We start from the raw sequence: 24,924 nt of genomic DNA, 5'->3' as shown, positions 1-24,924 counted from the left end.
GGGTGAGTGCTAGCAAGAGAAGGCAGCGGCTCCTGTTTGCTCCTCTTCGGTGCACTGTTGCCTGCACTCTCCCTTTGCTCACCCCAAACCCACCCCTCCCATCCAATGCTGCTCAGTGGGTGGGCAACAAAAGTGACTGCTCCTTGCTGCTGCTCCACCAAAAGTTGCAAGGTAAGACTGCTGTTCTACTGCTGTTGCTTCAGATGGTTATCTAATACATTAAAGGTAAAGGTAAAGGGACCCCTGACCATTAGGTCCAATCGTAGCCGACTCTGGGGTTGCGGCGCTCATCTCGCTTTCTTGGCTGAGGGAGCCGGCGTACAGCTTCCGGGTCATGTGGCCAGCATGGCTAAGCCGCTTCTGGAGAACCAGAGCAGAACACGGAAACACAGTTTACCTTCCTGCCAGAGCGGTACCTATTTATCTACTTGCACTTTGACGTGCTTTCGAACTGCTAGGTTGGCAGGAGCAGGGACGGAGCAATGGGAGCTCACCCGTCACGGGGATTTGAACTGCAGACCTTCTGATCTGCAAGTCCTAGGCTCAGTGTTTTAACCCACAGCGCCACCCTCCTTCCTTATCTAATACACTGGAACAGTGGTAAATGGAATGTTCCATTTACAAACAAACGAGGGGTCCTCAAGCTTTTCTAGCACTTATGCTTTCTGAGTTCCCCTCCCTTTCCAGTAGTTTTGGGGGGTGACAATTATTTAATGAAGCATGAATGGCACTTTGCACATGCTCAGAGATTCTCTTTCTAATTTCCACAGCAATAATAGGTGTAATTTTTTATATGCAAAATAAGCAAAACCACCAGGATCTCGAACAATATAACCTTGTGAGCATGGATTCAAATAAGCCCTGCAATGGGAAAACAGCAGGACCAGCCCAATAAATTTTGGCACCGGATTGGCGCCCTCCAACCCGGCCCCTGCCAGGGGAAATGGGGGGAGGGAAGATGTGCCACAAGAACATCAGGAGCAGGGGGGCGGTATCTGACGCCCCGTGGATCCTGCCGCCTGAGGCAGTGGCCGAACTTGCAGCGAGCTCATCTCAGTCTATACAGCCACAACCTAGAAGTTTTCAGCAGGCGGAATTCTTCCTCCGCTTCTTACAATTCCAGTTAGTCAGTAAAGGGCGGGGCGATGAGTTAAATTTGCATACTATCTGCATGAACGTTTAGCATACGCACCCAGAACTTCTGTAGTAAAGAACTGCCGCCCCCCACAATCCCGCACATAAAAAAGAGAGAGAGAACCTCCGCACTACGATTTTATATAAAATAGAAAATGTTTTCATGCTCGCCATGACCTGAAAAAAAGGCGCTTCTTCAAGGTTTTATATACCCGCTGTCTGCGTCGTTTTCGTAGGGTGTTCTAAAGACCTGCTCTCTAGGCTACGCGCGGAGAACGCTTGTTTCTCTTGGGCCCCTGAGCCCGCCTAGGGGAAAGTCCCCGGACCCTGGGCAGAGAGTGCCGCGTGCTTTGCAGCGCGCAACAACCCGTCTCGCGAGCCCACGTTGATTCCGCCAAGAAGCCCTCAGGGCCGAGCGGGTGGGCGCGGGAGGGGCCTCTCGTCACCTCCATAGTCACGCAGGTAGTGCGCATGTGCATCCTTCACAGAGATCGCCGCACCAACAGAACGGGGCTCATTCTCAGAACGCCTTTTTTATATATATATAAATGCTAGACCTAGTCCAACGTATGGGGATCGAACCCGTGACCTTGGCATTATCAGCACCACCAATAACAGCATCCGTATGTTACTCAGAAAAAAAGCCTTACTGAGTTCCGTAGGACTGACCGCCTGAGCCTCCCAACCCTCAGCAGTAATTTGTCTCAATTCCTGCTCGATTGGGGCAGGCGAGCTGCAGCACGGCTGGTTTGATTTTGATTTTTTTAGTATGTTGTACTTTACTTGTTTGATTTGGTGTGCTGTTTCGTGCAGTTTATAGTCGGTTCACTCGAGTTTACATGCCTGGACTCGCAGCTGGAAACTTCCAAGTCCCACTCATTTCAGGTGCGGGGTAATTTCTAAAGCCACCGTAGCTCACGTAGCAAGGCGAGCAGCACACTAGGACCAAGTTACTTTTCTCTCTGCATAAATCTGTGTCGAGAGCATAAAACGGGAAGTGGGGAAGAGTCCAGAGACCCTTGAAGCAAGGGCGATGGACAAATAGAAGGGGAAGAAATGGAGGCAGTGAGAGATTTTTCTTGGGCTCCATGATCACTGCAGATGTTGACAGCAGCCACGAAATTAAAAGACGCCGGCTTCTTGGGAGAAAAGCAATGGCAAACCTAGACAGCATCTTAAAAAGCAGAGACATTATCTTGCCAACAAAGGTCTGTATAGTTAAAGCCATGGTTTTCCCAGTGGTGATGTATGGAAGTGAGAGCTGGACCATAAAGAAGGCTGATTGCTGAAGAATTGATGCTTTTGAATTTTGGTGCTGGAGGAGACTCTTGAGAGTCCCATGGACTGCAAGAAGATTAAACCTCTCCATTCTGAAGGAAATCAGCCCTGAGTGCTCACTGGAAGGACAGATCGTGAAGCTGAGGCTCCAATACTTTGGCCACCTCATGAGAAGAGAAGACTCCCTGGAAAAGACCCTGATGTTGGGAAAGATGGAGGGCACAAGGAGAAGGGGACGGCAGAGGACGAGATGGTTGGATAGTGTTCTCGAAGCTGCCAGCATGAGTTTGACCAAACTGCGGGAGGCAGTGAAGACTGGAGTGCCTGGCGTGCTCTGGTCCATGGGGTCACGAAGAGTCGGACACGACTAAACAACAACAACGTTTGGGAGCACACTGCTGTTGGCAAAGTGGTCCTGAAGCAGAACATTCCATTCCCCCCACAAGCCCCACGTGGGCGCTCCAGTGTCACTTTCCCTCCTCCCTCCCCCGCGCCAACTCCCTTTTGTTCCCCCAGCCCTTCTCTCCTCCCTTCCACGCGCCGCTGTCAACAGATTCAGGCACAAGTGAAAGAGGGAGGCGGGGGGGGGGGAGCGTTCGGTTTCTCCGGCTTCATTTCCGTCCCTCTCGGCAGCGGATTGGCTGGAGGAAAAAAAGTAGGCGGGTTCTGATAAAGAGTGTGTGTGTGAGAGAGAGAGGGAGAGACTGATCGTTCCGTTGAGAACAGGCACCGGCAGGAAGGGAAGGAGGGGAACCGTAATTCCACGGAGTGGTGTCTCTTTAAAGTTGAGACCCCGCCCTTCGTTTTCCGCGTTGGCCTCCTGACGTTCCATCCGTCCGGACCAATCGCGTCGGGTGTGAGGGGAAGGCGGGAGAATGCGAACCGGCCGCTCCTTATAAGGACAAGGCCTCGCGCATGCGTGCTCCGCGGTACAAAAAAAAAAAGCGAGGAGGAGAAGGAGGGGGGGGCGCGGAAGGGAAAAAGAGGCGGGGAGTTCCAAGTGAGGGAGGAGGTTTTCTTTCGCCTCGGCTGCCCGCGCCGATTAACAGAAGCGGCCGGAGGGGCTTCCTTCCCCTCCCCCCTCCCCATCGCTCGAGGGCCCCGGGTCCGTCGAGGGGGAAGCGGGGTCGCTGTCACGTCGCGTAATGATGTTGGGGTCGCCGGGGCAACAGCCTGGGGGGGCGGGGTCTGGGGCGGCGGCGGCGGCTGCCGGTTCTGCTGCCACTGCAGCCGGCGGGGCCGGCGGCGGCGGAGTGTCCGGCTTCCCGTGCGGCGGAGGCGGCGGCGTGTCGGAGAGGATCCTGGCGCGCTACGTGCAGGACTACCTGGAGTGCGTCGAGTCGCTGCCGCTGGACATGCAGAGGCTGGCCTCGCTCCTGCGCGAGATGGACACGCGCTGCCGGGGTAAGCGGGGGGGGGGGGGAGAAAGAGCGGGGAGGAGGGGGCGATGGCGGCGGAGGCAACGGCGCTGCTCCCACCCCCACCCCTCCAGTCCAACCGCCCTTGCTTTGAAAGGAGGAGGGGCGTCCACGCCTCACCAGGCGCCCGGAGGGGGAGGAAAATGGCCACGCTCCGCCAGCCCCCCACCCCCACCCGCCTTGGCCCTCGGGACGAACTTGAGGCGGTGGGCGCTGAGGAATGACCCCGGCACTGGGGCCCCGGCGGGGCTTGGACCACCCACCCCCGCCCTCATGACCCTGTGACGCGAACTGGGAGGGGGCGGCGGGCGACGGGGCATGCCCTCTGCCACCTTTTTTTTTTTAAGTCCAAGTTCACGAGGGAAGGAGGTTCAGTAGCAGGACCCCTGTGACGCCTCCGTAGTGGGGGGGAGGGTCTCCGGTGGGATGCATCGCCCGAAAAGTTCCGAGATGCGAACTTCGAAATTGTTTTCGTTTTTCCCTTGGTTGCACAGGGAGACGTCTCTGCAAAGTTGAGTTGTTGTTGTTTCAAATGCAGTGCAGTGATCAGCCACGCATGCACGCACCTGCACAGTTGCACACCACCCGGTTCCCAGGTAGGGCTGACAGGGCTAGATTAGCTAGGTTTGGGGGCTATCATTTGTATCAACAGACTATACATGTGGTAGGTAAAGTGCTATTTTTCTTTTTAGTGTTTGTGGCAGATGGGTGAAGAGCATATATTCAAGGCCATTTACTACTATTTGTTCTACTTGCAACCAAGGGATCCCCAACCCCATCTTTTTACATGGTTTTAGTCTAACACCTCCAGGCAAGTGAAGCAAACAAGATGATTTCTGCACTGCAGGGGGTTGGACTAGATGATACTCTTGGTCCCTTCCAACTCTACAATTCTATGATGTTTTGGTCTCTTGTGTATGATGTTAGAATGCGGATGGAGGTGTTTGGGGAATGGTGTATTTTCTTCAATATAATTTTTTCTCCAACTTCCCTGCAAAACGGAGCTGGGAAACCTGTTTTGTTGTGTTTTTTTAGCCTGAGGGCCACATTCTTTTGTAGGTAACCTTCCAGGGGACACACAGTGGGTAGGGCCAGAGGCACAAGTAGGTAAAGCAGTGGGCATGACTCTTGCCTTTGTACAGCAGGCTACATTCTAGCCATACAGACTCTGTATGTTTTACACAAGCGTTTCTCTATTTGCCATCCATGCAAGCAAAGAGGCATTGCCATAGTTCTAGAATGCATTCCCACTAGGCAAAAGCAGAACAAGGCTGATGAAGAGTGTGGCCTGGGGAGAGGTTTGAAGGGCCACATTTGGGCTCTAGACCTGAGATTCCCCACCTCTTGTAAATTGACAGAAATAGTATTTTTCAGTACTTAACATGTGAAAAATGCACCTTCCCATTTCAAGGTAGGATGTTGGAAGAAGAAAGTACTAGAAAAAACAAACCTGCTTTCCCACCTCCCCTATGATACACCAGATTTAATTATGTCACTTTATAATGCTGACATGCTAAATGACACATCTCTAGTTGCTTTTAAGAAACTTCCTTGTATTTTGGAAGAGGCCTTGGACAGATTTGTTTTTGCATCTTAATGTGTTACTATCCTTTGAAAGTATATGCTTTATTACATAGCCTCTGATATGTACTATTCACATTTTTAGTACAAGATTAGCATTTGTCAGCTTGAAAGGAGGGACTTGAAGGATTCTAGTTCATAATACATTTATTCTGACTTCTTTTTAACAGAAGCGTTAAAAGAAATCGACGAAGTCTATGAAAAATACAAGAGTGAAGATGATCCTGCTCAGAAAAAGCGTTTGCAGCAGCATCTTCAGCGAGCCCTGATCAACAGTCAAGAGCTTGGTGATGAGAAAATCCAAATAGTCACTCAGATGCTTGAGTTGGTAGAGAACAGAGCCCGGCAAATAGAGTCCCAGTCTCAGTGTTTCCAAGATCTGTCAGATACAGAGAAGCCCACCGAAAAGTCAAAAGTGGACCCTTGTCTACCAGAAAGATCTTCACGAAGACCACGTCGACAGCGCACCAGTGAAAGCCGTGATATATGCCATATAGCAAATGGAATTGATGAATATGATGACCAGCCCCCTAAAGAAAAGAGATCCAAATCTGCTAAGAAAAAGAAACGCTCTAAAGCTAAACAAGAAAGGGAAGCTTCACCAGTAGATTTTGCAGTAGACCCTAATGAACCAACTTACTGTCTCTGTGACCAAGTGTCTTACGGGGAAATGATAGGGTGTGACAATGAACTATGTCCCATTGAATGGTTTCATTTTTCATGTGTTGGACTTACTTACAAACCGAAGGGGAAATGGTATTGTCCTAAGTGCAGAGGAGACAATGAGAAGACTATGGATAAATGTACAGACAAATCCAAAAAAGATAGAAGATCGAGGTAGTCGATGCTCTGAATACATTGAGAGCTGCGTAGTTTTTATTAAAAACTGTTTAATAGGCAGACCCATATTTTAGAATAATGCATAAAACTATGCAATATTTTTTACAGTCTGTAGTACTAATGGAGTATTAATAGATGTTAGTACTTTTGTGCTTTTGAATATTCTGCACTAAAAAAACCAAATTCTTCGAACAGGGTCACATGGGAGTAGCACAAAGGGGATTCAAGAGTTCTTGGTCCCTCACTCTTTTTAATTGCAGAATTATGGTGATGCCTGATGAGGACGGACTGGAGGGATAATCATGTTAAGACTGGTATTTTAACATCTGTTGCAGTTGTAACTTTAGTCCATTATAGCTCATTCTGCTGAGAACACTTTCGTTCTATGACGCTTTTAGACTTCAGAGTCTTAAAAGATCATATTTAATTGGGGTTAATCTAGTGTTACATTTTAAGTCTTTCGGGGTGAAAAGCCAACATTCTTCTTTATTGCTTTCCTTGTGATTTCTGTATATGTCACTATGTTAATCTTGTGGTGATGAGGTTAGAAGCCTTTTTAGGGACGGTATATTAAACAATAAAATACGATGGCTAGAAGAGTTCTACTCAGCATTACAAAGACAGTCCTGAACTGAGGCTACTTGATTTTCCCATTCTGTTCCTTTCCATCTTTTAACTCATGTTGTGCCATCTTGCCACTGACTTCTTGGATGATGGCAGGAACATACAATCATGTTGAAAAGTTTACAGGTACAATGGATGCGTAAGTACTATAATATCTATAAGTCTTTGGACAAGTTATAAGAGTTTGACTGGACTAGTATGTTAACTGACTTTCATGCTTTCTAGGCTCTTGGAGCTGAGGAAAGTTCAGTAGTAGTAAAAAGCAACTGCCCTCTTATAGAAGAGGGATACAATAGATGTAGATGTAGACAGAAGGAACTGTGTTCCTCAAAAGCGTAGTGCTTTTTGTAAAACCTTATACATAAGGAACCAGGACTTATTTTTGGAGCAGACAGTAACTGAAGGTGTTCCAAAACTAGATATTATTTCTTTAATTGAGTTCTACATGCCAAATTTGATGACAAACAGCTGTAACCTCTGTCTAGCTGTCTAACATACTACTATAGGTTTTTCTAAACAAGGCTTTTTTTCTCTCTAGCATTTGAGAGGGATCTATTTGCATTTCACAGAGGTTATAACGTGCATGTGAGGCAATAGCAATGTGAATGAAATGGAATAAACAGCCCGTTAATAAATTCACATATCTTCAAACTCTTGTTTCTGCAACAACAAACTGAAACATTTCTGTGGCAGTTAAAGTTTTTGTGGTTTAACTGGTCTTTGAAAAAGTTCTGGATACTTTCACACACAAAAAAATGTTATCACAAACTCTGACCAGATACTTCACTTAAGGTGGACATTTTTCATTTTGTAAGGGTGAGTAGCAGCATCTCTGGGACCTTATATATTACCTACTTTAACTGGGAACTGCTGTTATTGTTAGGTGTCGGGTTTTATCAGCTGAATCGTTACTTCTGTATTCCATAGAGGAATGGGACACTTGTTTCAACTGATTCTGAAACACTGTCTCACAATTTCATGGGGCAACATTGATTGTGAACTATCTCCCAGGGGAAGAGAAAGTCTTCTTCCATAAATAATATGTCTTCTGTTCAGGGTTTTTGGGAAAAACAAAATGCAAGTACAGATATATGTATTTATTTTGGATGTCTAGTTGCTTCTCCCCAGTGTCCTGAACAAAATAATGCAACGATTAGGAAAATTTAAGTCCCAAGGTACTAGCATGTTGTTGAAATTCTAAGAAAGAGGACATATTTTGAACAGTGACTTGATCCCAGCTGATTGAAGGAGACTGGGAACTGGTTTTGGATTTATTCGCTCCTGTGTGCTTAACACCATATTCAACACCTTCCACTGATTGTAAAACTACTTGTGCATTTCAGATCTGTTTCTAGGCATGATAATTCTGCAACCAGGTAATGGTGTGCATTAAATATCTGCACTATTCCTACACTGGGAATGCCCAGACTAGCGTCTGTCTGCAATTCCTGTGTCTCCTCTGCTTCCAATTGACAACCTGACTCTTAGCCCTATCTTAGCAAAATGATAATGTTTCCCATTTTTAAGAAACTGTCATTGCTATGAACTTCTAATGATTTTAAAATAAGTTTGCTTGCTGTGGTTTGACAATCTCCCTCTTGGTTCTAAATTTTGTAAGCCTGGGCACATGCAAATAAGAACTGTGCCACTGAAGTGTATCAATTACTTGGATCTAATATTTTGCATGCTATGTTTTATGAATAAAAACCATTTTGGTTGTAAAAATGGAACAGAACATTTTTATATTGCCCCCTTTTTCAGTAATGCACACACAGGCTCAGATCCAAAGAAACATGTACATGTATAATAAAAGTTTTTGTGCATGTGGAAAGAAGTCAGTTTTCCCTTTCACACTGCATTCTCCATTTGCCTCACAAAATGTCACTCCAGGGGTACCTTGACACAGGGTGGAGTGAGACTGAAAGTCCCTAGTGCATGTCTGGAACACCCCACACAGCTCTTTAGCTCCTAGGTTTTGTAATATTCTTTTATTTGTATCTGACAAATGGTATTGAAATAAAGCTATAAAAGTACTGGAGTTCTGATGAAAACCATAATAAGTATGAATGCTGAGATTCCTTCTGACTTGCTTATATGCTTGAGTAAGACAAGTAGTATTCTTCCCTTTGAGTGTCCCTAAATTTAGCAGCATATAATGACAGGAAAGAGGGAAGTGGGAACAGTAAGCAATAAACGTAATTTCATAATTGAAGGCATTCTATGCTGTATCATGTTGCACTTACCTCTTAAAACTGCATCTCAGAATAACTAGGGCATTGATGAAACAGGACATCTGAATGAATTCCTAAACAGGATGATTTTTTATCTCTGCCTGCTTGATGTTAAACTTCAAGCCAAGCCAATCTAGCATGTCCAGAAAGATGGGATCCCCACACCTCTCTGCTACATCACAACAAAATGAAGTTGATTGCCTGATTCAAAATGAACTGGTAGCATATGCCATCAGAAATTGTTGTACCAATGCTTCCTTATAAACTGGTGTTCTTCCACACAAAGCTGACTTAAGTACAGTATGTGCCAAAGAGAGATGGTTGAGGCTAGTGTTTGTCAGTGCCTATATGTAAGGAATAAGCTGTGCCAACCCAATCACACAAAAGCCAAGCAGGGATGAGGACAAACACAGTCCTGTTTAAAACCATACTTTGAGATATTCAGATGGAGCAAAATCAGCTGGACGCAACTAAATTAGTTAACAGAATTCCTCATTGTTAGTAGCACTAAGACAAATGTATTGCTCTAGCTTATTTTAGCTTTAGATTAGTATGATATCAAATGCATATTCATAATGCAATAGCCATTACCCAGTATCATCCAAATGTTTGCTATCATTTTAATTTATCAGTAAATTTCACAACAGAATATCAATATTTCAATTGAAACATTCTGATTATATTTTTTACAAAATCGCTGAAATCCATTATCACTGTCATAACAATTGTTAAAGTTGATAGATAACCCCTTTCCTACCTTTATGAAACCTAATCAAACACATGAGCGTCACCATGTGTGTAGTATATATGTATCCCAATTACTTCTTGCTGTTCCTAAAGAAAGGGGAACCCCCTTCCTTCTACATATTCTGTTAAAATTTTCTGACATTTAGGGCATAAAATATCTTCTAAATCAGCCTTGAGACCACAGATATTGTTGGGCTGCAACTCTCACCAAACCTCAGCCAGTTTAGCCAATGGTCAGGGATGATGTGAGTTTTGGTCCAGCAACATTGGGAGCTCAAGGCTAAATAAAGCTGCTCTATATAACCCAACACAAATGGAACTAGTGACTTGGGTGTTTTATCCCTGATAATCTCTGTTTGGATCCTTAGACAATGCAACCAATATAAGTTCTCACTGATGCAGAAGGCCAGGAAACATCTTCCAATATCAAACTAAAAGTAGGTATTTTTGTTTGGGCAAGATTATAAACCAACTAAGTTACAGAGTAAGGTAAAAGGTAAAGGACCCTGGACTATTAAGTCCAGTCAAAGGATGGGGTGTGGCACTCATCTCGCTTAGAGTAGACCCATTAAAATCAACACAAGCTCATTGATTTCCTTGGGTCTACTCTGGGTGATGATCCAACATCACAGAAACTCAAAAGTATTTTGTACCAGTTCTCCCAAATCAATGGATATCTTGTAACATACTCTCTAAAAAAAAAACACTATTCAATTGTGAATGCTAGCTTCTTACTTGGTTAAAATTTTGGCTTTTAAATAACTTCAGGTTCTTCTTCACTGCTTGAGGATTCCTCTCCAAACAAATCTTTTCCTGTTGAACTTGCAGCGGTGTTGGTGCTCAGCATTTTCAAAGTAATGAGAGTAGGGTTGTCACTCAAACCCAAAAGAACGGTGTTTCTATCAAACGCAACTGTCATGCAGGAGATTTTGCTGTCTGGTGTAAAGACTGATATAACTGTACCACTTTCCAAATCCCAGATACTGACTTCACCTAATGGGAAAAAATACGCATAACATCACATTATGTCCTGCTAAGGCACAGCATTGTGCATTCTCCCTCCTTTTCCATCAATCATAATAGCAACTCATTCATGTTGGTTAAATCTGTGGATGCAGAATAGAAATCAATATTTCTTTCTGCTTTCCCCCTTGTTCAAAGGGTTAGGGTGGCTGAAAAGTTAAAAATCATGCCAACAATCAAAGGCTTTCCCCTTTTTCATTTATAAAGTACCCGTTTCAGAGACGTCTTTTACCTTTGCTTTGCCATTAAATGTTTAAACTAACCATTGTAAGCAAATAAAGCAAACCGTGGGAGAAAATTGCATTGAGTTGATTCCCAGCTTAATGTAACAAAAATATTCTAGCCCTACTGCCTCCAACAGCCTCCACAAAATAAATTTGTCACAAACCTGCAAGCAGAACAGCCTTTGCTCCATCTAATATGTGTAGTTTGCTGCACACAGTTAGATGAAGACCTTCGTAACCTTGAATTAGCTTGTGCTTATGCTTAAACGGATCCCAGATCTTTATCCTAGAAATCACAAAAAAAGATATATCAGTTCTGTAGTACTGAGAGTGACAGACAGGGCAATAACTATTTGTATGTAAATGGTGAGCAAATGTTTTTTTTTTTTTTTTAAGGTGTTGAGCTTGCCCTGCAGTATATTGGATGTTTGTAAATTGGGACATCTGGAATACAGTGGTACCTCGGGTTAAGAACTTAATTCGTTCCGGAGGTCCGTTCTTAACCTGAAACTGTTCTTAACCTGAGACACCACTTTTGCTAATGGGGCCTCCCTTTGCTGCTGCTCCACCGCTGCACGATTTCTGTTCTCATCCTGAAGCAAAGATCTTAACCCAAGGTACTATTTCTGTAACCTGAAGCGTCTGTATCCCGAGTTACCACTGTACTGGACAACATATTCTAATATGTAGGACATAATGTTCAACAGTCCAGATGCAGATTAGATATTCTTTCACTAAAGACTACTGTACTTAAAAGGTACCTGCCCAAAGTAGTTCCAACCCTTACAGAAGGGATGAGAGACCTTGGGCTGAATAAAGGTTTCCAATCCATGACATACAGCTGTGGATCACTTCTTCATGCCCTCTTTGCTTCTTTCATTGCACCATTTTAAATTTTTGTACAAAAGTATTTGGAACCTAAGCATCTCTGCTCCAGGAAATGCACATACAGTGGAAGCTTGGTTCCAGAACGCCTCTGATGTTGTATGTTTTGGCTCCTGAACATCGAAAACACGGAAGCAAATGTTTCTGTTTTCGAACATTTTTCAGAACCCAAACATGTGACATGGTTTCTGCTGAGTGCAAGAAGCTCTTGCAACCAATGGGAAGCCGCACCTCGGTTTTCGAACATTTTGGAAGCCGAACGGGCTTTGGGAACGGATTTCATTTGAGAACCGAGGTACCACTGTATAGGTGTTACAATGTCATCTCACTATTTAGTTACCCAAGCTTACACAAAGTCATGCCAAGTAATGAAACCTGGCAAACGATTGCCCAGAAGTTTAGCTAGTTAACAGCTGTGCAGCTGAATGCTGGACAGTCAAGCCTTTTTTGAGCATGTAAATTAAATATATCTAGTCTCTAATACAATTTCTGATGTGATGTAGATACAAAGGATATACTAAAATTTTAGAAAACAAATAGGATTGGAACCAGGGTTAGTCATGCTTGGAACAGTAGAACCATTGGACTTATTTCTTCTCAAAATGAATAGTGGTCTATAAATTATTTTAATAATATTTTCCCCGTGGTACACACTTAAACTTTGGTGATAAGGGCTGTATGTGACAGGCCCTGCATGTTCATAGGGAAGCTCCACCTTGTGTTCAGACAACAAGTGGAAAGCAGGAGAATTTCAACACTCTGTGAAGCACAACGGACCTATCTAAGAGGAAGACAGCTTGAATTGGAAAGTTGTAATCCCTTGTACCTGCCCAAAGTACAGTAGTTTCCAATCTTAATGAAAAAAATCCTGTGTTACTAAATCAAGCATAGTGTCTCAGCAGATACAGTGGTACCTCAGGTTACATACGCTTCAGGTTACAGACTCCGCTAACCCAGAAATAGTGCTTCAGCTTAAGAACTTTGCTTCAGGATGAGAACAGAAATCGTGTTCCAGCGGCGTGGCGGCAGCAGGAGGCTCCATTAGCTAAAGTGGTGCTTCAGGTTAATAACAGTTTCAGGTTAAGAACGGACCTCTGGAACGAATTAAGTACTTAACCTGAGGTACCACTGTACTAGTAATTATATGGAATAATAGAATTGTAGAGTTGGAATGGACCCCAAGGGTCATCTAGTCAATATACTATTGATATCTGAAGAAGGGCTATGTGGTACTTGCAATCTCTTCCACCAGGAGGGAGAGAGGTGAATCCAATGAAAAATAGGCCTCTGTGTGCTTAAATTTCGCTTCATTTAAAAAGGCTTGTCTGTGTGGGCCATGAGGTTTGCTTCCAAAAGCCTGAAATCAGAACCTGTTACAGTTGTGTCCAGCTGTGACACTCTTGCCAAACTGTTCCAGAAAACAATTAAGAAGAACTGAGTGATTTGGGGAGGGGGCGGGACCTACTGTAGGAAAAAAACTACTAAACTTTGGCATTTTGCTTACCTGTTTTCCACCATCACTCCAAAAATTATCCTACTAGCATCAGCAGCAATGGCTGTACAGCAGACATTTGGCTCGTTTTTCAGTCTTTTCCTAACCTGCATTTGTAGGGGAGAGATAATCCATTTTAAATACGTTGGTTATGTACTTACACTTACTTAGCACTTCCTAATGTGTAGCACTGCCCTTTCTCCCTTTAGGTGGCAGGCTGGAGTAGTGTTCCAGTACATTGATGGTGTTCTACTCTACAGCTTTGGAAGAATGAGGTGTGAAGATATAATGAAGAGCCAGTAAACAGAGAGCAGGAGTTGCAGGTCTAGCTTTGGGACAGGAGGGAGGGCAGACCAAGAGGACATCAAGCTCAGAAATTCTAGAACTGGGAATGTTTTCTATCATTAATTTTAAACTGCTATAAGGACAGCAAAAATCCCTTTAGTTTGCACACCATTTGTGAGGAAGCTGTGGCTGTTCATTGACCTCTTTTTGGGGGGAGGGGGGACATACTCCACAACTGCAAAGCTGGTTCTCTGCCACCTCAAAAGAATTTCAGAAAACATACCTTTCCCGTGGCTAAATTCCATAGTGTTACATAGCTGACTTTCTCCTTCTCGCTGTAATTGGAGAGCACCAGATAATGGCCGTTATAGGTCAAGGCGGCATTGTGTAAGAAAAGCATGGATTCTCTGCTCTCAAGGGTGTGGAGATGGGACATGCTTTCCAAGCTGAACACTGACAGGTGATGTGCATAGTAGGAACACACAGCAACCTAAGAGAAGATAATGGGATGTGTGGATTAATTTTTAGATATTGGGCCATAAATACTTGTGTGAAATAAAATGTTGGTGCATCTGTCCTCTCTTGCAACTAGCAGTCGTATGAAAGGCCTTTGGTATAAGACAGCTGCACCTATGAGGAATGGAGGGATGAGCTATACAGTGGTACCTCGGGTTACGAACACTTCGGGTTACAGACTCCACTAACCCGGAACTAGTACTTTGGGTTAAGAACTTTACCTCAGGATGAAAACAGAAATCACATGCCAGCGGCGCGGCGGCAGTGGGAGGCCCCATTAGCTAAAGGGGTACCTCAGGTTAAGAACCGTTTCAAGTTAAGAATGGACCTCCAGAATGAATTAAGTTCGTAACCAGAGGTACCACTGTAAATGTTTACTGCAGGGACTGGCAGAACTACCAACTCCTGTACTATATGCTGCCAATAAGGTACCTCTTCTGCAACGTGTGGAGAATCCCATTTCTTACAACTGGAGGAGTGCTCTTGAAGTAATTCTCTCCTTAAATATCTGGTGCTCCATTTCACTACAGGAAGACTATGATGACCCAGGGTGTATCAAAGCTACTTCAAGACTGAGTTATGGGCTGTGTACATGCCATGCATTTAAAGCACATCCCTCCCCTCCCACCTCCGAATCTTATGAAGTATAGTTTGTGTCCCCCCCCCCCTCAAGCTACAATTCCGTGGACTCTTAAACTACAACCCCCAGGATTCTTAGTGCTTTAAATGTATGGCATGCAGGCAGCCAAAGTCCACCCACAGTGGACTCTTGCTGCAGTGCCAGCTTCTTAAAGGTATTCTTTTGCAGGATGGTGAACAAGCCTACAGTGTTTGCTTGCTTTTTGTTCTTCCATTTAATCCACTGCCATTTCCTGTACATGCATAATTGGAGATGCAAGAGAGGTCCACGCATCCACTCAAAAGTATGTGCATGTTACACACACGCATTGTTCAAGCTATAATATCAATGTGAAAACAATCATTTAAGCACCTAAAAGGTGGTATACATCATAAAACAATTAACAACAAAAATCCTGTGTTGTATCCAATTAAGTCCTATTCAGAGCAGTTCTGCTGAAATTAATGGGCCTACGTTAGTTGAATCCATTCCTTTCAAGGGTCTTCTCTGAGTAGGATTAATAGTATATTCAGTTATGTACAAAAAAGTACAGAATTAGCTGGGCTAGGCACAAGCAGAAATCCCTCCAGGAAATGTTTAATAAATAAAGTTCATAAGTTATGATGGAATTAAACAATCTCTAGGTTAAAGGACACAGCGTCTTAATTCTAACTCATATATTTTTGAGAAACCATAAAATGGCACAAGTTCATTTCTCAAGAGAGTTTACAATCTGGTATGGGTTAGAAAAAACAGGATTGTAAGGCACTAAAATAAATGCAAACTATTAGCACATTGGCACGAGATAAACATAGGGCGCTTAGGACACATTGCCTCTCACCTTCTCGTCTCCACTCAGGAGGAACTGGTCAATGGCATTGCTCTTTTCATCAGCAAGTTGCTGCAGCATTTCCCTCTCCATTTTCGCTGCCTTTTCCTTCTTCCGTCTCTTTCCTGTCATTGTTTCATTTCGCCTTTCCCATGGAAGCTGTAACACTGCTATAGAATGCAATGGTGTTGCAAATAACTTTTAAAATTGAGATTTTTAACATATGCGTGGGTGGATTTCAACTGCTGTAAGCCACTTTGTGTGTTTTGGTGATACAACATCAGGCCATGATCCAAAACGCTCCTTCAAGGTCCCCCTAATGGCTGACCTATGCTCTGCTGAATTTTTCATTTTGAGCCAAAGGTCCTTAATGGCAGGCATGCAGGCAGGCAGGCAAGCAAGCAAGCAAGCAAGCAAAGAAACAAATAAATAAATATAAAAAGCAGTTTGCTCTGCAGCCATATGTATGTGTAGTGCTGAATGAGGAGCAGCAAATGTAAACACCTCTTGGCTATGCTAAACTTGATAATTTGGAACCTGGCTGTTTTTTTGGTCCTGCCTCACTGAAATAATTATCTAACACAACTGAGAACAAAACCTCTGATAAAAGGTTTTTGAGGCAACTGGGGTGTGGTGGTGGTTGAACAATATATGCACTGTAAGTTTTAAGATCTTGTGTAAACTGAAAAACGGAATGAATTAGAACGAAAAGTTTGAAACCTGTTGTTCTGTTAGGCAAGACTCCTTTGCATTGTTTCATGTTTTCCCTGGACAAGGAACGGTTAGGTTTCGCAGCTTGCGATGAAAATTTGTCCTTGTATTCTGGCCTTAATCGATCCTTAATAAATCCAGTTTCCAAGTTCCAAGTAATAAAATGGTCTCTGAAAAACAGGAACCAGAAAAGCAAACAGATAATAACTTTCTAGAACTTCAAAGTGACCAGTTGATGTCAGATGGGCACAAAATTGAGTAAAATCTCTGATTCAGTAACAGAGCAATTCAGGAGATAATGGGGGGGGGGGGTGAGAATCAAAAACAGACAAACCACCTTTTACTATGTATGTGCTGCTAAGCTCACTCTCTGCCCATCCATCTCATGTCGGAAGCTTGTAAAGAGCGCTTTTGTTGTTGTTGTTTAGTCGTTTAGTCGTGTCTGATTCTTCGTGACCCCATGGACCAGAGCACGCCAGGCACTCCTGTCTTCCACTGCCCAGTGGCGTAGCGTGGGTTGTCAGCACCCGGGGCAAGGCAAGTAATTTGTGCCCCCTAACCCGCACGCCTGGCACCCCCCCACACAGTGGGCGGCAACCCGGCGGCTCGGATCGGATTCGCACAGCCAGCACTGCAGTGAGAGAGAGTGAGTGAGCCAGGTAGGGGCAGAGAGCTGCGAGTGCGAGCGCGCCCCCCAGATGTTGCGCCCAGTGCGGCCGGCCCCCCCTGCACCCCCCGCGCTACGCCACTGCCACTGCCTCCCGCAGTTTGGTCAGACTCAGAGCGCTAGGCTTCAGAAATGAAGCCATTCAGACTTCACTTTATACATGAGCAGGACATTCTACCCCTTCCTGGTTCTATACTGTCATAGATCTAGGGTAGAGTCTGCTAGTGAATGGTAGAAATTTTTAGATAATATTTGGGATATGAAGGGAGAATACAAGCTGCAGAATTGTGCCAGACAAAAAAATCCTGGGTGAGTTTATGCAAATCTTCCTGGCCCTAAGTGCAGAGCCATTGATAAACAATGGGGAGCCAGGTACTGGGCCATTAAGGGCCATTGGCAATGCAAAAAGCTACTGTATGTTTCCCCCTTTATCTGAGCAGGAGCCATGACTGACAGCTGCTTTGGACCCAAGCTTGCTGAAGCTATGATCCGGACAATCAGTATACTCTTGGAGTATACAGTTCTGCATCCTCTCCATTGAAGACTTTAGGTATAAATATGTGTAAAATAAACCATATTTCTTAAAGATATTAGCCTCCACTGTGCCTTGATTTTCCCAACAGAAAAATAACCCTGGAACCTCCTGGAATCTTTCGCTTTTTAATCTCAGTGTGTTGCTATAAGCATGACTTGGTTGAGTTTGGAAACTTACGAGACAGCCTTGTCCAGTGGTTCCCAATTAAGGGCAGCTGATTTCAAGGCACTGCTTATATTGCACAATGATCTCAGCTGATAATGCTGCTGATCTGAGCTGCCTTTCCTCACTTTGAAGGAGACCAGGGCAGCCGATTACAAGGCACTGCCTTTTCCTCACGCTGATGGGGAACAGGGCAGCTGATCACCCTCACTTCAAGGGACCGTGGCACTACCTTCCCCTGACACTGAGGCATAGCAGCTTTTCTCAGTCAGCAGGAAAGCAGCAGCAGCAGCCACAGTGGACTGCATCTTCGCTGGCTGCCACCGCTGGCTGCCCCAATGACAGCAGCTTGATGTACCTCCCATCCCCATCCCATCCCACTCAAACCATGCAGTGGAGGTGACTCCACTTCCTCTCCTCCCCCCAACCATCCAATCTCCACAGCTGCTCCTTCCTTCATCCCCATGCCTGATCTGCATGCACCCCACCCGCCTGATTTCCAATTTCAGACATCGTGATATATCGGAATATCCCCATGTTTAGCTGCTGATATATCATGATTTTGAAGACTAGATAGCGCTCCACCCTAGTTTGTTTCTTTCGTATACCTAAAATCATTTACTTATTTGGGGCTTATTTTGTTCAAAAAAATTGCTTTTCAGAGGTAATTATAAAATTTTTAAAAAGTAGGGAGTCCGTGGCTTGGCTTTTGAAAAAGAGGGGGTCCTCAGTAATTAGCTAATTGGGAACCACTGGTCTAGTCAATTCATGTCATACCAATATTAATAGCTGATGGTGACTATTCCGTTCGATTTGGCAAAAAGAAAACAGCCATATTATCTTCAATAGCTGTAAATATATTACCTGTTCTCTGAAAGTCCAAGTAGAAGTCCTCCTTCAAGGATCTTATACTCATTATTTGGGCAGGGAATGATGTAAAGGCCAGTCTGCTTCCTTATGTACTTTTTTTTCAGGAGGTCATAAACTAAAAGAGTCTGGAATGGCATAAAAACATTTTTCGGTAAGCAAATATACTGTACGTGCAAATCATTTTCTTAACAGCTTTTTCTTACAAGGTTCTTTCTGAACAGCCTCAGCTTTAAATGCCAATCACTAAAAAACAAACAACCAGTATTTACAGGACAGAGGTGCCTTCAATACCTGGAAAATGGGTCTCGGAGGATCTGCAAAAGAGGCCATTCCTTTGTCTGTAAGGACATAAAGTTTCATGTCTCTGACCAGAACTATATCCGTATTCTCTAGCAATCCCCTCTCCACTCTCACAGCATTGTGTTTACACTTTGATTTCATGATGTTCCACACTGTTATGACCCCTGGACTTGTGTTTCTGCACATGGCATACCTTGGGAAATATTGAAATGAATAGCCTTGTTATTGATTTATAGCAAAGGTTGTGCAAATGTTGTTATTTCTGCGCTGGTAAAGAGTGTGGATAGGAATGATGGGGAAAGAAGGGTGTCCCTAGAGAAAGGAATTTTCCTATCCTCCATGGTACTTTTCTCTGTTCTTGGTCAGAAGTGCAAAAGAAACCAATATATACAGATTCTCTTTGTTTTGCTTTTCTTGATGGAGAACTGGAATTAATTTCACACAGAATTTCCCCATGTCGCCACTTTTTAGCATACAACAGCCCTGCCTATGTAATGCACATATTTATGCATATGTAATGCACATATTTTGGAAGCTGTTCAGGGATCAAGTGCCTTAGATGCCTGCTATCACTGAAACACAACAACTCTGTCTTTTGCATTTAAATCTCTGCATTTTCCTGACTACTTTTGGCTACTTCCTGACTACTATTTAAATCTCTGCATTTTCCTGACTACTTTTGAAAAATTGGCTACTTTCAAAACCTACTTTTGAAAAGTGCATAGCTAGAATTTTAAAAAATGATGTTTGTCAAGTACAATATTTAAAACAGCAACTAACACATTTTTAGGAGAGTCATGGGTCTTTCTTACCTAGGATAGTTCTCCATTGTTAGAATATCACGAATACCATTTGTTTTCTTGGCTTTACTTGCAGTGACTGTCAATGACTGGTCATTGATCTTGGAAGCTAAATTCCAAGATTGAAGATAATTGTCTCCATCACAGAATGTTAAACAGTACCGAAGGTCAGAGCATACACCTACATATTTATCATAATTTAAAAGAACCATTAGTCATAAAATCTCAACATTGCGTAATAAAACTCTAATCATGTTACTAGAAAAACATGGGTTGTCTAGACCTATGAAACTCACAGATGTTTCACTGAGCCACATGCTGTAGGTTCCCCACTCGTGGCATATATACTGGCTTCAATATACAGATACACTCTGTATTTAGAATTCCTGATAACCTTATTTGGAGTTATGTGCTGGTGAATGTCCTCACTGAGAATTCCTATATTTTTATATTTCCACCTTGTTTTCATTGTACAAAAGTGCATGTTTCTCTTGTGGCTTTTTCTATAGAGGTTTTGAACTTCCTATAAAAGTTACTCACCACCAGCTGGGACTGAAGGAAACTTCACCAAGTGCTTGTGGTCTTCAGATTCCAGGTTCCACGACACTATTTCAGTGGTATTGGTGTTTGGGATGGGGCTGAACGCCAGCAGGTGAGAGCCCAAATGATTCACAGCAAAAATGTGAATATAATCATTGCAGCATCCCTTCAGATTGTGAGCATAGGCAAAAGTGTGGACGTTGTAGAGCTCTATATGCACAATCTCACGCTGTTTCATGAAGGGACACCTGGAATGAAAAAGCTAATATGGGTGGGTTATATGATGTACGTATTGTGATTTCTGGCTATCTAAAAAGCAGTAATGAATGAAGAGTGAAGGAAAACTTATGCTCAAGGACGCTAGTGTTGTGAAAAGTATGTTAATGTATCTATGATAAACAGAGAATCCAGGATGGCATTAAGCAAATTACTTACTTCTCTCACTTCGTGTAAAATAGAACCAATAGTTACCTACTCCAAAGGGCCAATAAACTATATCTTCAATGTTATAAATTAGAAGTGAGAATTAGTAGTGGTAGTACTAATTAAAAAAGTGAATTTTGCAAAGAGGCTGCAATGTGGCAGGTTTCAAACAGAGGTTTTCAAGCTTTGTCCCAATAAACCTCCTGAAGTTATAAATATATATATTCAAGGCTTTGCAAGATTAAGTTAAGGAAGAACTCTGTGATATTCACATTCATCTCAGGTATAATCAAAGGTAAATATTTTAAAAGGAGAGGCATCATAGGTTTGCAAAGAAGTATATTTGAAAATTAGACAGGGATGAGGCCACCCTAACACTTTTTTTTGTCAATTGCCTCTGCTTTCTTCATCCTGACGCTGAAATCCTATACTCATTTGGGAGCAAATCCCATTTAATTCAACAGGGCTTACTTCTGTGTAGACATGTAAAGTTTTGATGTGCGGGTGTGAGTGATTTTATGCCATATTACCGGAATGGTCAACTGATAGTCAGTTGGAAGAGGGTAGAAAAAGTTGTTCTTTCATTTCCAAGTACTACCTGAAGATCACTAGGAAATATTCCTTAGTTACAGCAACATCCTCAGCAGCTGCCACTGGTTCTTGGCTTTTCAGCTTAGCAACTACTTTCCCCTTTTTGCCACTAAAGACCATGGCTTCACTTCCACTCCTGCAAAAGAGAGGAGAGAGATTTACGGAAGCCACAATGTTACAGAATCAAGACCACACAGGCAATGATCATCCTCAAAGTCACATTTTGTTTACAATAATGACCATGCGAATCTCTAAAAGAGGCAATGTTGATTTTACATCCAAATCCACCAAGGAGAAAAGATACAAATAAAACCCTAGTTTCTGAGGGATGCTGCTGTTCTCCTTTTCAGAAATTATTAAACCCAGGAAACATTAATTTTCTAAAGACATACATGTTTATCTTTCTCAAGTCTGACTGGGCCTAAAACCAGTGGGTTTATCCAATGGGTGTTCCATTCATGCAAGATCTCCCCCTTGTGTAATGCAACTTCCCCTCCCCTGCACCACTTCCCCCCCCCCCAATCCCTGTTCTGCAACCCTCTGGATTTGGGAGGATGAAGTGGGGAGGGGGGCAGTTTCACCACAAAAGGGATTACTTTGCACAAAAGGGATGACTTTGTCAGCTACAACCCAGTTTCTCTACTAATGTATTCACAGGAAAATATTTCCCTACAACAGAGATCTTCCTTGTAATAGCCACATATCTATGGCAAAGCATAAGATCATTAAAAGAGCTTGCTGGATCAGGCCAATGGCCTACCTAGTCCAACATCCTGTTTTCCCAGTGGCCAACCAGATGCCTGTGAGAAATTGTATAGCTTAATTGCATAGGAAGATGCACCAACTTGTGAATGTTCTTGCCCCAACTTCTGGGGACTTAGGTTAATTTCTCTTTAGCCCCTGTTTCAGACCATTTCCAAAACTACATTCCCCTGTTAAGTAATTAGGAATGTGGAGGGAGACATGTAGTTTGAGACTGAAACATTAAGGCAGCTGTTTAGGCCACAAACTCAGTCAGCATGTGCAATGGTCAGGAATGATAGGAGTTGTAGTCCAAAACTAGATGTGAGGGGTACCAGGTGGAAAGATTGCATGAAGGCATTGTGGTACTGATGGGGAGAAATAGCGAGAATATTGTGTTGGAGAGCATAGGGCTGGATTCCACCAAGCTAGTGTACTAGCAGAAGCCAGTGCAAGGACTTTGGATAGTGCAATGTTTTCTTCTCCTAAATTCCCCCCATGCCTTTCCCAAATCTACTCTGGAGAGTTTGGAGAATCCGCTGAACAGTGTGTGAAGAAGGAGAGGGGAGGTTGTTCCATTTAGCAAACAGAAATGTCTTTGTTGCCTGAATTATTGTATTTGTGCGATGTTTAGTTCCACCCATATAGAATACATTAAAGTAGTGACTAAACAGTTTTGTAGTTGATCTGCAAGGCTTTTCTTTATGAAAGATTTCTCAAATGCATAGGGTCTTTCTATAGAGAGGAGTTTACTATTTATTTTAATACAATAAATTACATTCTACTAACCTAAAGGCACACAGAACATAATCTTTTACTGAATTTTTGGATACCAAAATGGAATTAGTCTTGCAGCTAGGCTCTTCCTCTGTAGAAAGGTATACCTCATGGAGCAACTGACAGGAATGAGCAAGATCAAAAACCTGAAATATAATATAGTATGGAAATGAATTGGTTTGAGATGGCTGCTGACCACTTTGTATCTATGTAAAGCCATGCTGCATGCCTTTCCTGCTCTCAATACTGTCCAAATTGTAAAATCGCCAAGAAAAGTAACTGTAAAAAGTGGTTATGTAAGGCCACTTGGAATACAATTAAAAGCTTGAATCCTGTATCTCTTTTTTCTGATCCCAGCATCAGTATCAAAATATCTGTTAATGTCTGCTGATCTACATAAGACCTGATTCAAAGGTTAGTAATCCTTAAGTTTTGTTTGCTTTATTATCGATTACATTTATAGTTTCCCCGTAACCAAGATTCACGGGGTGACTAACAGTTCCAGACAACTTAAAGACTTAAATTCAATACAATACCAATGAAATAACAGCACAAAAATCTAGCAAAACACAACCAACCATGTCAGTGCACAGAACATAATTCTACCCACTGTCACAGATGTGATTTTTTAAAAACAGCACCTCACCTTAACCATGTGGCTGCCATTAAAAAACACCAGTAAGAGGTGCCCATTCATTGCAGATGTTAGTATTGGAGTACCAACAAACTCGCCAGTTGCATATACCACTTTTTCCAGGGAAAGATCCCAGATTTTAATGGTGCTTTTGTCAGACACAGCCACCAGTCTGTTCTCCAGACACACTGCAAATGCACTGATATTATTCCCAACTCCATGCAGAGTGAAGACAGCTTTGCCGACCCTCAAATCCCACAATTTCAGAGTTCCATCATTGGAGACTGTTGCAACAGTGAGTTCTTCCTGAGTTTCTCCAATTGCTACAATTCTGTCCAAGTGGCCTATGGATCCATGGGAGTAAAATGTTAGAATTCACTCTGGGGGAAAGCAGCTTCAGTAAAATCAATTAGAATTGTTTACCTTCCTCCGAAACTCAGATAAATGGGTAGCTGTTCATCATCATTTATTAATTTATACCACTTACTTGTCAAAATGGTTTCTTAGCGGTTTAGAAAACTGATTATAAGAAGTTTTTTAAGGCAGAGGCTGGATGGTCAGCTGTCATAGATGCTTTAGTTGAGATTCCTGCATTTCAGGGGGTTGGGCTAGATGACCCTTGAGGTCCCTTCCAACTCTACAATTCTATGATTCTATGATAATTAAAATGCACACTAAAACAAGTCCATCAAACCATTAAAATAAACATCCAGTTAATACAATAAAGAAACCCATTAAAACAACATAATAATTAAAAAGAGAATGTAAACTATATTTAGGAATAATTACCATAATAATTTAAATGTAAGTACATATCACCATGATGGTGGGGGCTGGGGAAGACAGGGCCTAGGCTGATCATCATGCTTGCTTGCTCAGCCTACAGTCCAGGTCCTAACTGTTGATGGGAAATTTCAAGGGCTCTGTTTTCCCTTCTTTTAGATCTCTATTTTTAAATCTGACTTGGACTGGACAGACCTTCAAATAGAAGACATCCTTCAAACAGAGGACTGCCCTCTGTAGAATAGGACACATGACCACCCTACCCATTATCAAGCCCATAATCACTTAGCCCAGAATATGTCTCACGCCACCCGAGCACAATATCATGAAACATGATATTACTTGGCATTGTATTGCAGCAGCATAGAATAAAATAACACCTGCAATTGACAGCAACTGGGGTGCCTATTTAAAAATAACAGCAATGTTTTCAGCCCCCCAAAGTGTGTATTAGGAGTTTGTTCTGCTTTCAGAAACGCTTAAGTGTCTCAGTAGAGACTGTAGGTGGGATTCAACACATTTGTTATGTCAGCGCAAGGACTTTAGGCTGCACACACTGGAACTTCCCCTCCCTCTCCGCACAAATGTAGATATAGCTGTATTGCTTCTGGCCCAGTCACAAAGCTTGCCATGTTAGCAAAAATATTTTTAAGAAGACTAAGTG

At 43.0% G+C, this 24,924-nt stretch overlaps 2 protein-coding genes across 6 annotated transcripts in view; one reads left to right on the top strand and one right to left on the bottom strand.

The window, feature by feature from the left end:
• Positions 1–3,338: 3,338 nt before the first annotated feature.
• On the top strand, positions 3,339–8,600 carry ING2 (inhibitor of growth family member 2). Of its 3 annotated transcripts, none has more exons than XM_083631338.1 (2): positions 3,339–3,816; positions 5,582–8,600. In XM_083631338.1, the coding sequence occupies exons 1-2, from the start codon at positions 3,558–3,560 to the stop codon at positions 6,250–6,252; spliced, it is 930 nt and encodes a 309-aa protein (XP_083487464.1). In that variant the 5' UTR covers positions 3,339–3,557; the 3' UTR covers positions 6,253–8,600. The 3 variants fall into 3 exon arrangements, with proteins under 3 accessions (XP_083487464.1, XP_083487466.1, XP_083487465.1); XM_083631340.1 differs by lacking the exon at positions 3,339–3,816 and adding an exon at positions 3,928–4,426; XM_083631339.1 differs by lacking the exon at positions 3,339–3,816 and adding an exon at positions 3,939–4,341.
• LOC310770387 (uncharacterized protein) overlaps positions 7,574–24,924 on the bottom strand; it is a gene marked incomplete at its 5' end in the record, with an annotated part of 41,542 nt that continues 24,191 nt past the window's right edge. The window contains 14 exons of one of the 3 annotated variants that reach the window (XM_083630974.1): positions 7,574–9,011; positions 10,589–10,846; positions 11,265–11,386; positions 13,490–13,584; positions 14,046–14,252; positions 15,739–15,896; positions 16,447–16,607; positions 18,666–18,796; positions 18,963–19,164; positions 19,784–19,952; positions 20,312–20,559; positions 21,333–21,461; positions 22,856–22,989; positions 23,490–23,821. In XM_083630974.1, the coding sequence (XP_083487100.1) occupies positions 10,608–10,846; positions 11,265–11,386; positions 13,490–13,584; positions 14,046–14,252; positions 15,739–15,896; positions 16,447–16,607; positions 18,666–18,796; positions 18,963–19,164; positions 19,784–19,952; positions 20,312–20,559; positions 21,333–21,461; positions 22,856–22,989; positions 23,490–23,821 (2,327 nt within the window). In that variant the 3' untranslated portion in view covers positions 7,574–9,011; positions 10,589–10,607. Of the gene's footprint in view, positions 9,012–9,712; positions 10,847–11,264; positions 11,387–13,489; positions 13,585–14,045; positions 14,253–15,738; positions 15,897–16,446; positions 16,608–18,665; positions 18,797–18,962; positions 19,165–19,783; positions 19,953–20,311; positions 20,560–21,332; positions 21,462–22,855; positions 22,990–23,489; positions 23,822–24,924 lie in introns of those variants that run through there. The other 2 variants (XM_083630976.1, XM_083630975.1) reach the window with 2 other exon arrangements.

Source organism: Podarcis filfolensis (genome assembly GCF_964270895.1).
Source record: "Podarcis filfolensis genome assembly, chromosome: 9".
NCBI lineage: Eukaryota > Metazoa > Chordata > Lepidosauria > Squamata > Lacertidae > Podarcis > Podarcis filfolensis.
The sequence above is the reverse complement of the archived record's forward strand: the minus strand, read 5'-3'. Positions and strand labels throughout refer to the sequence as shown.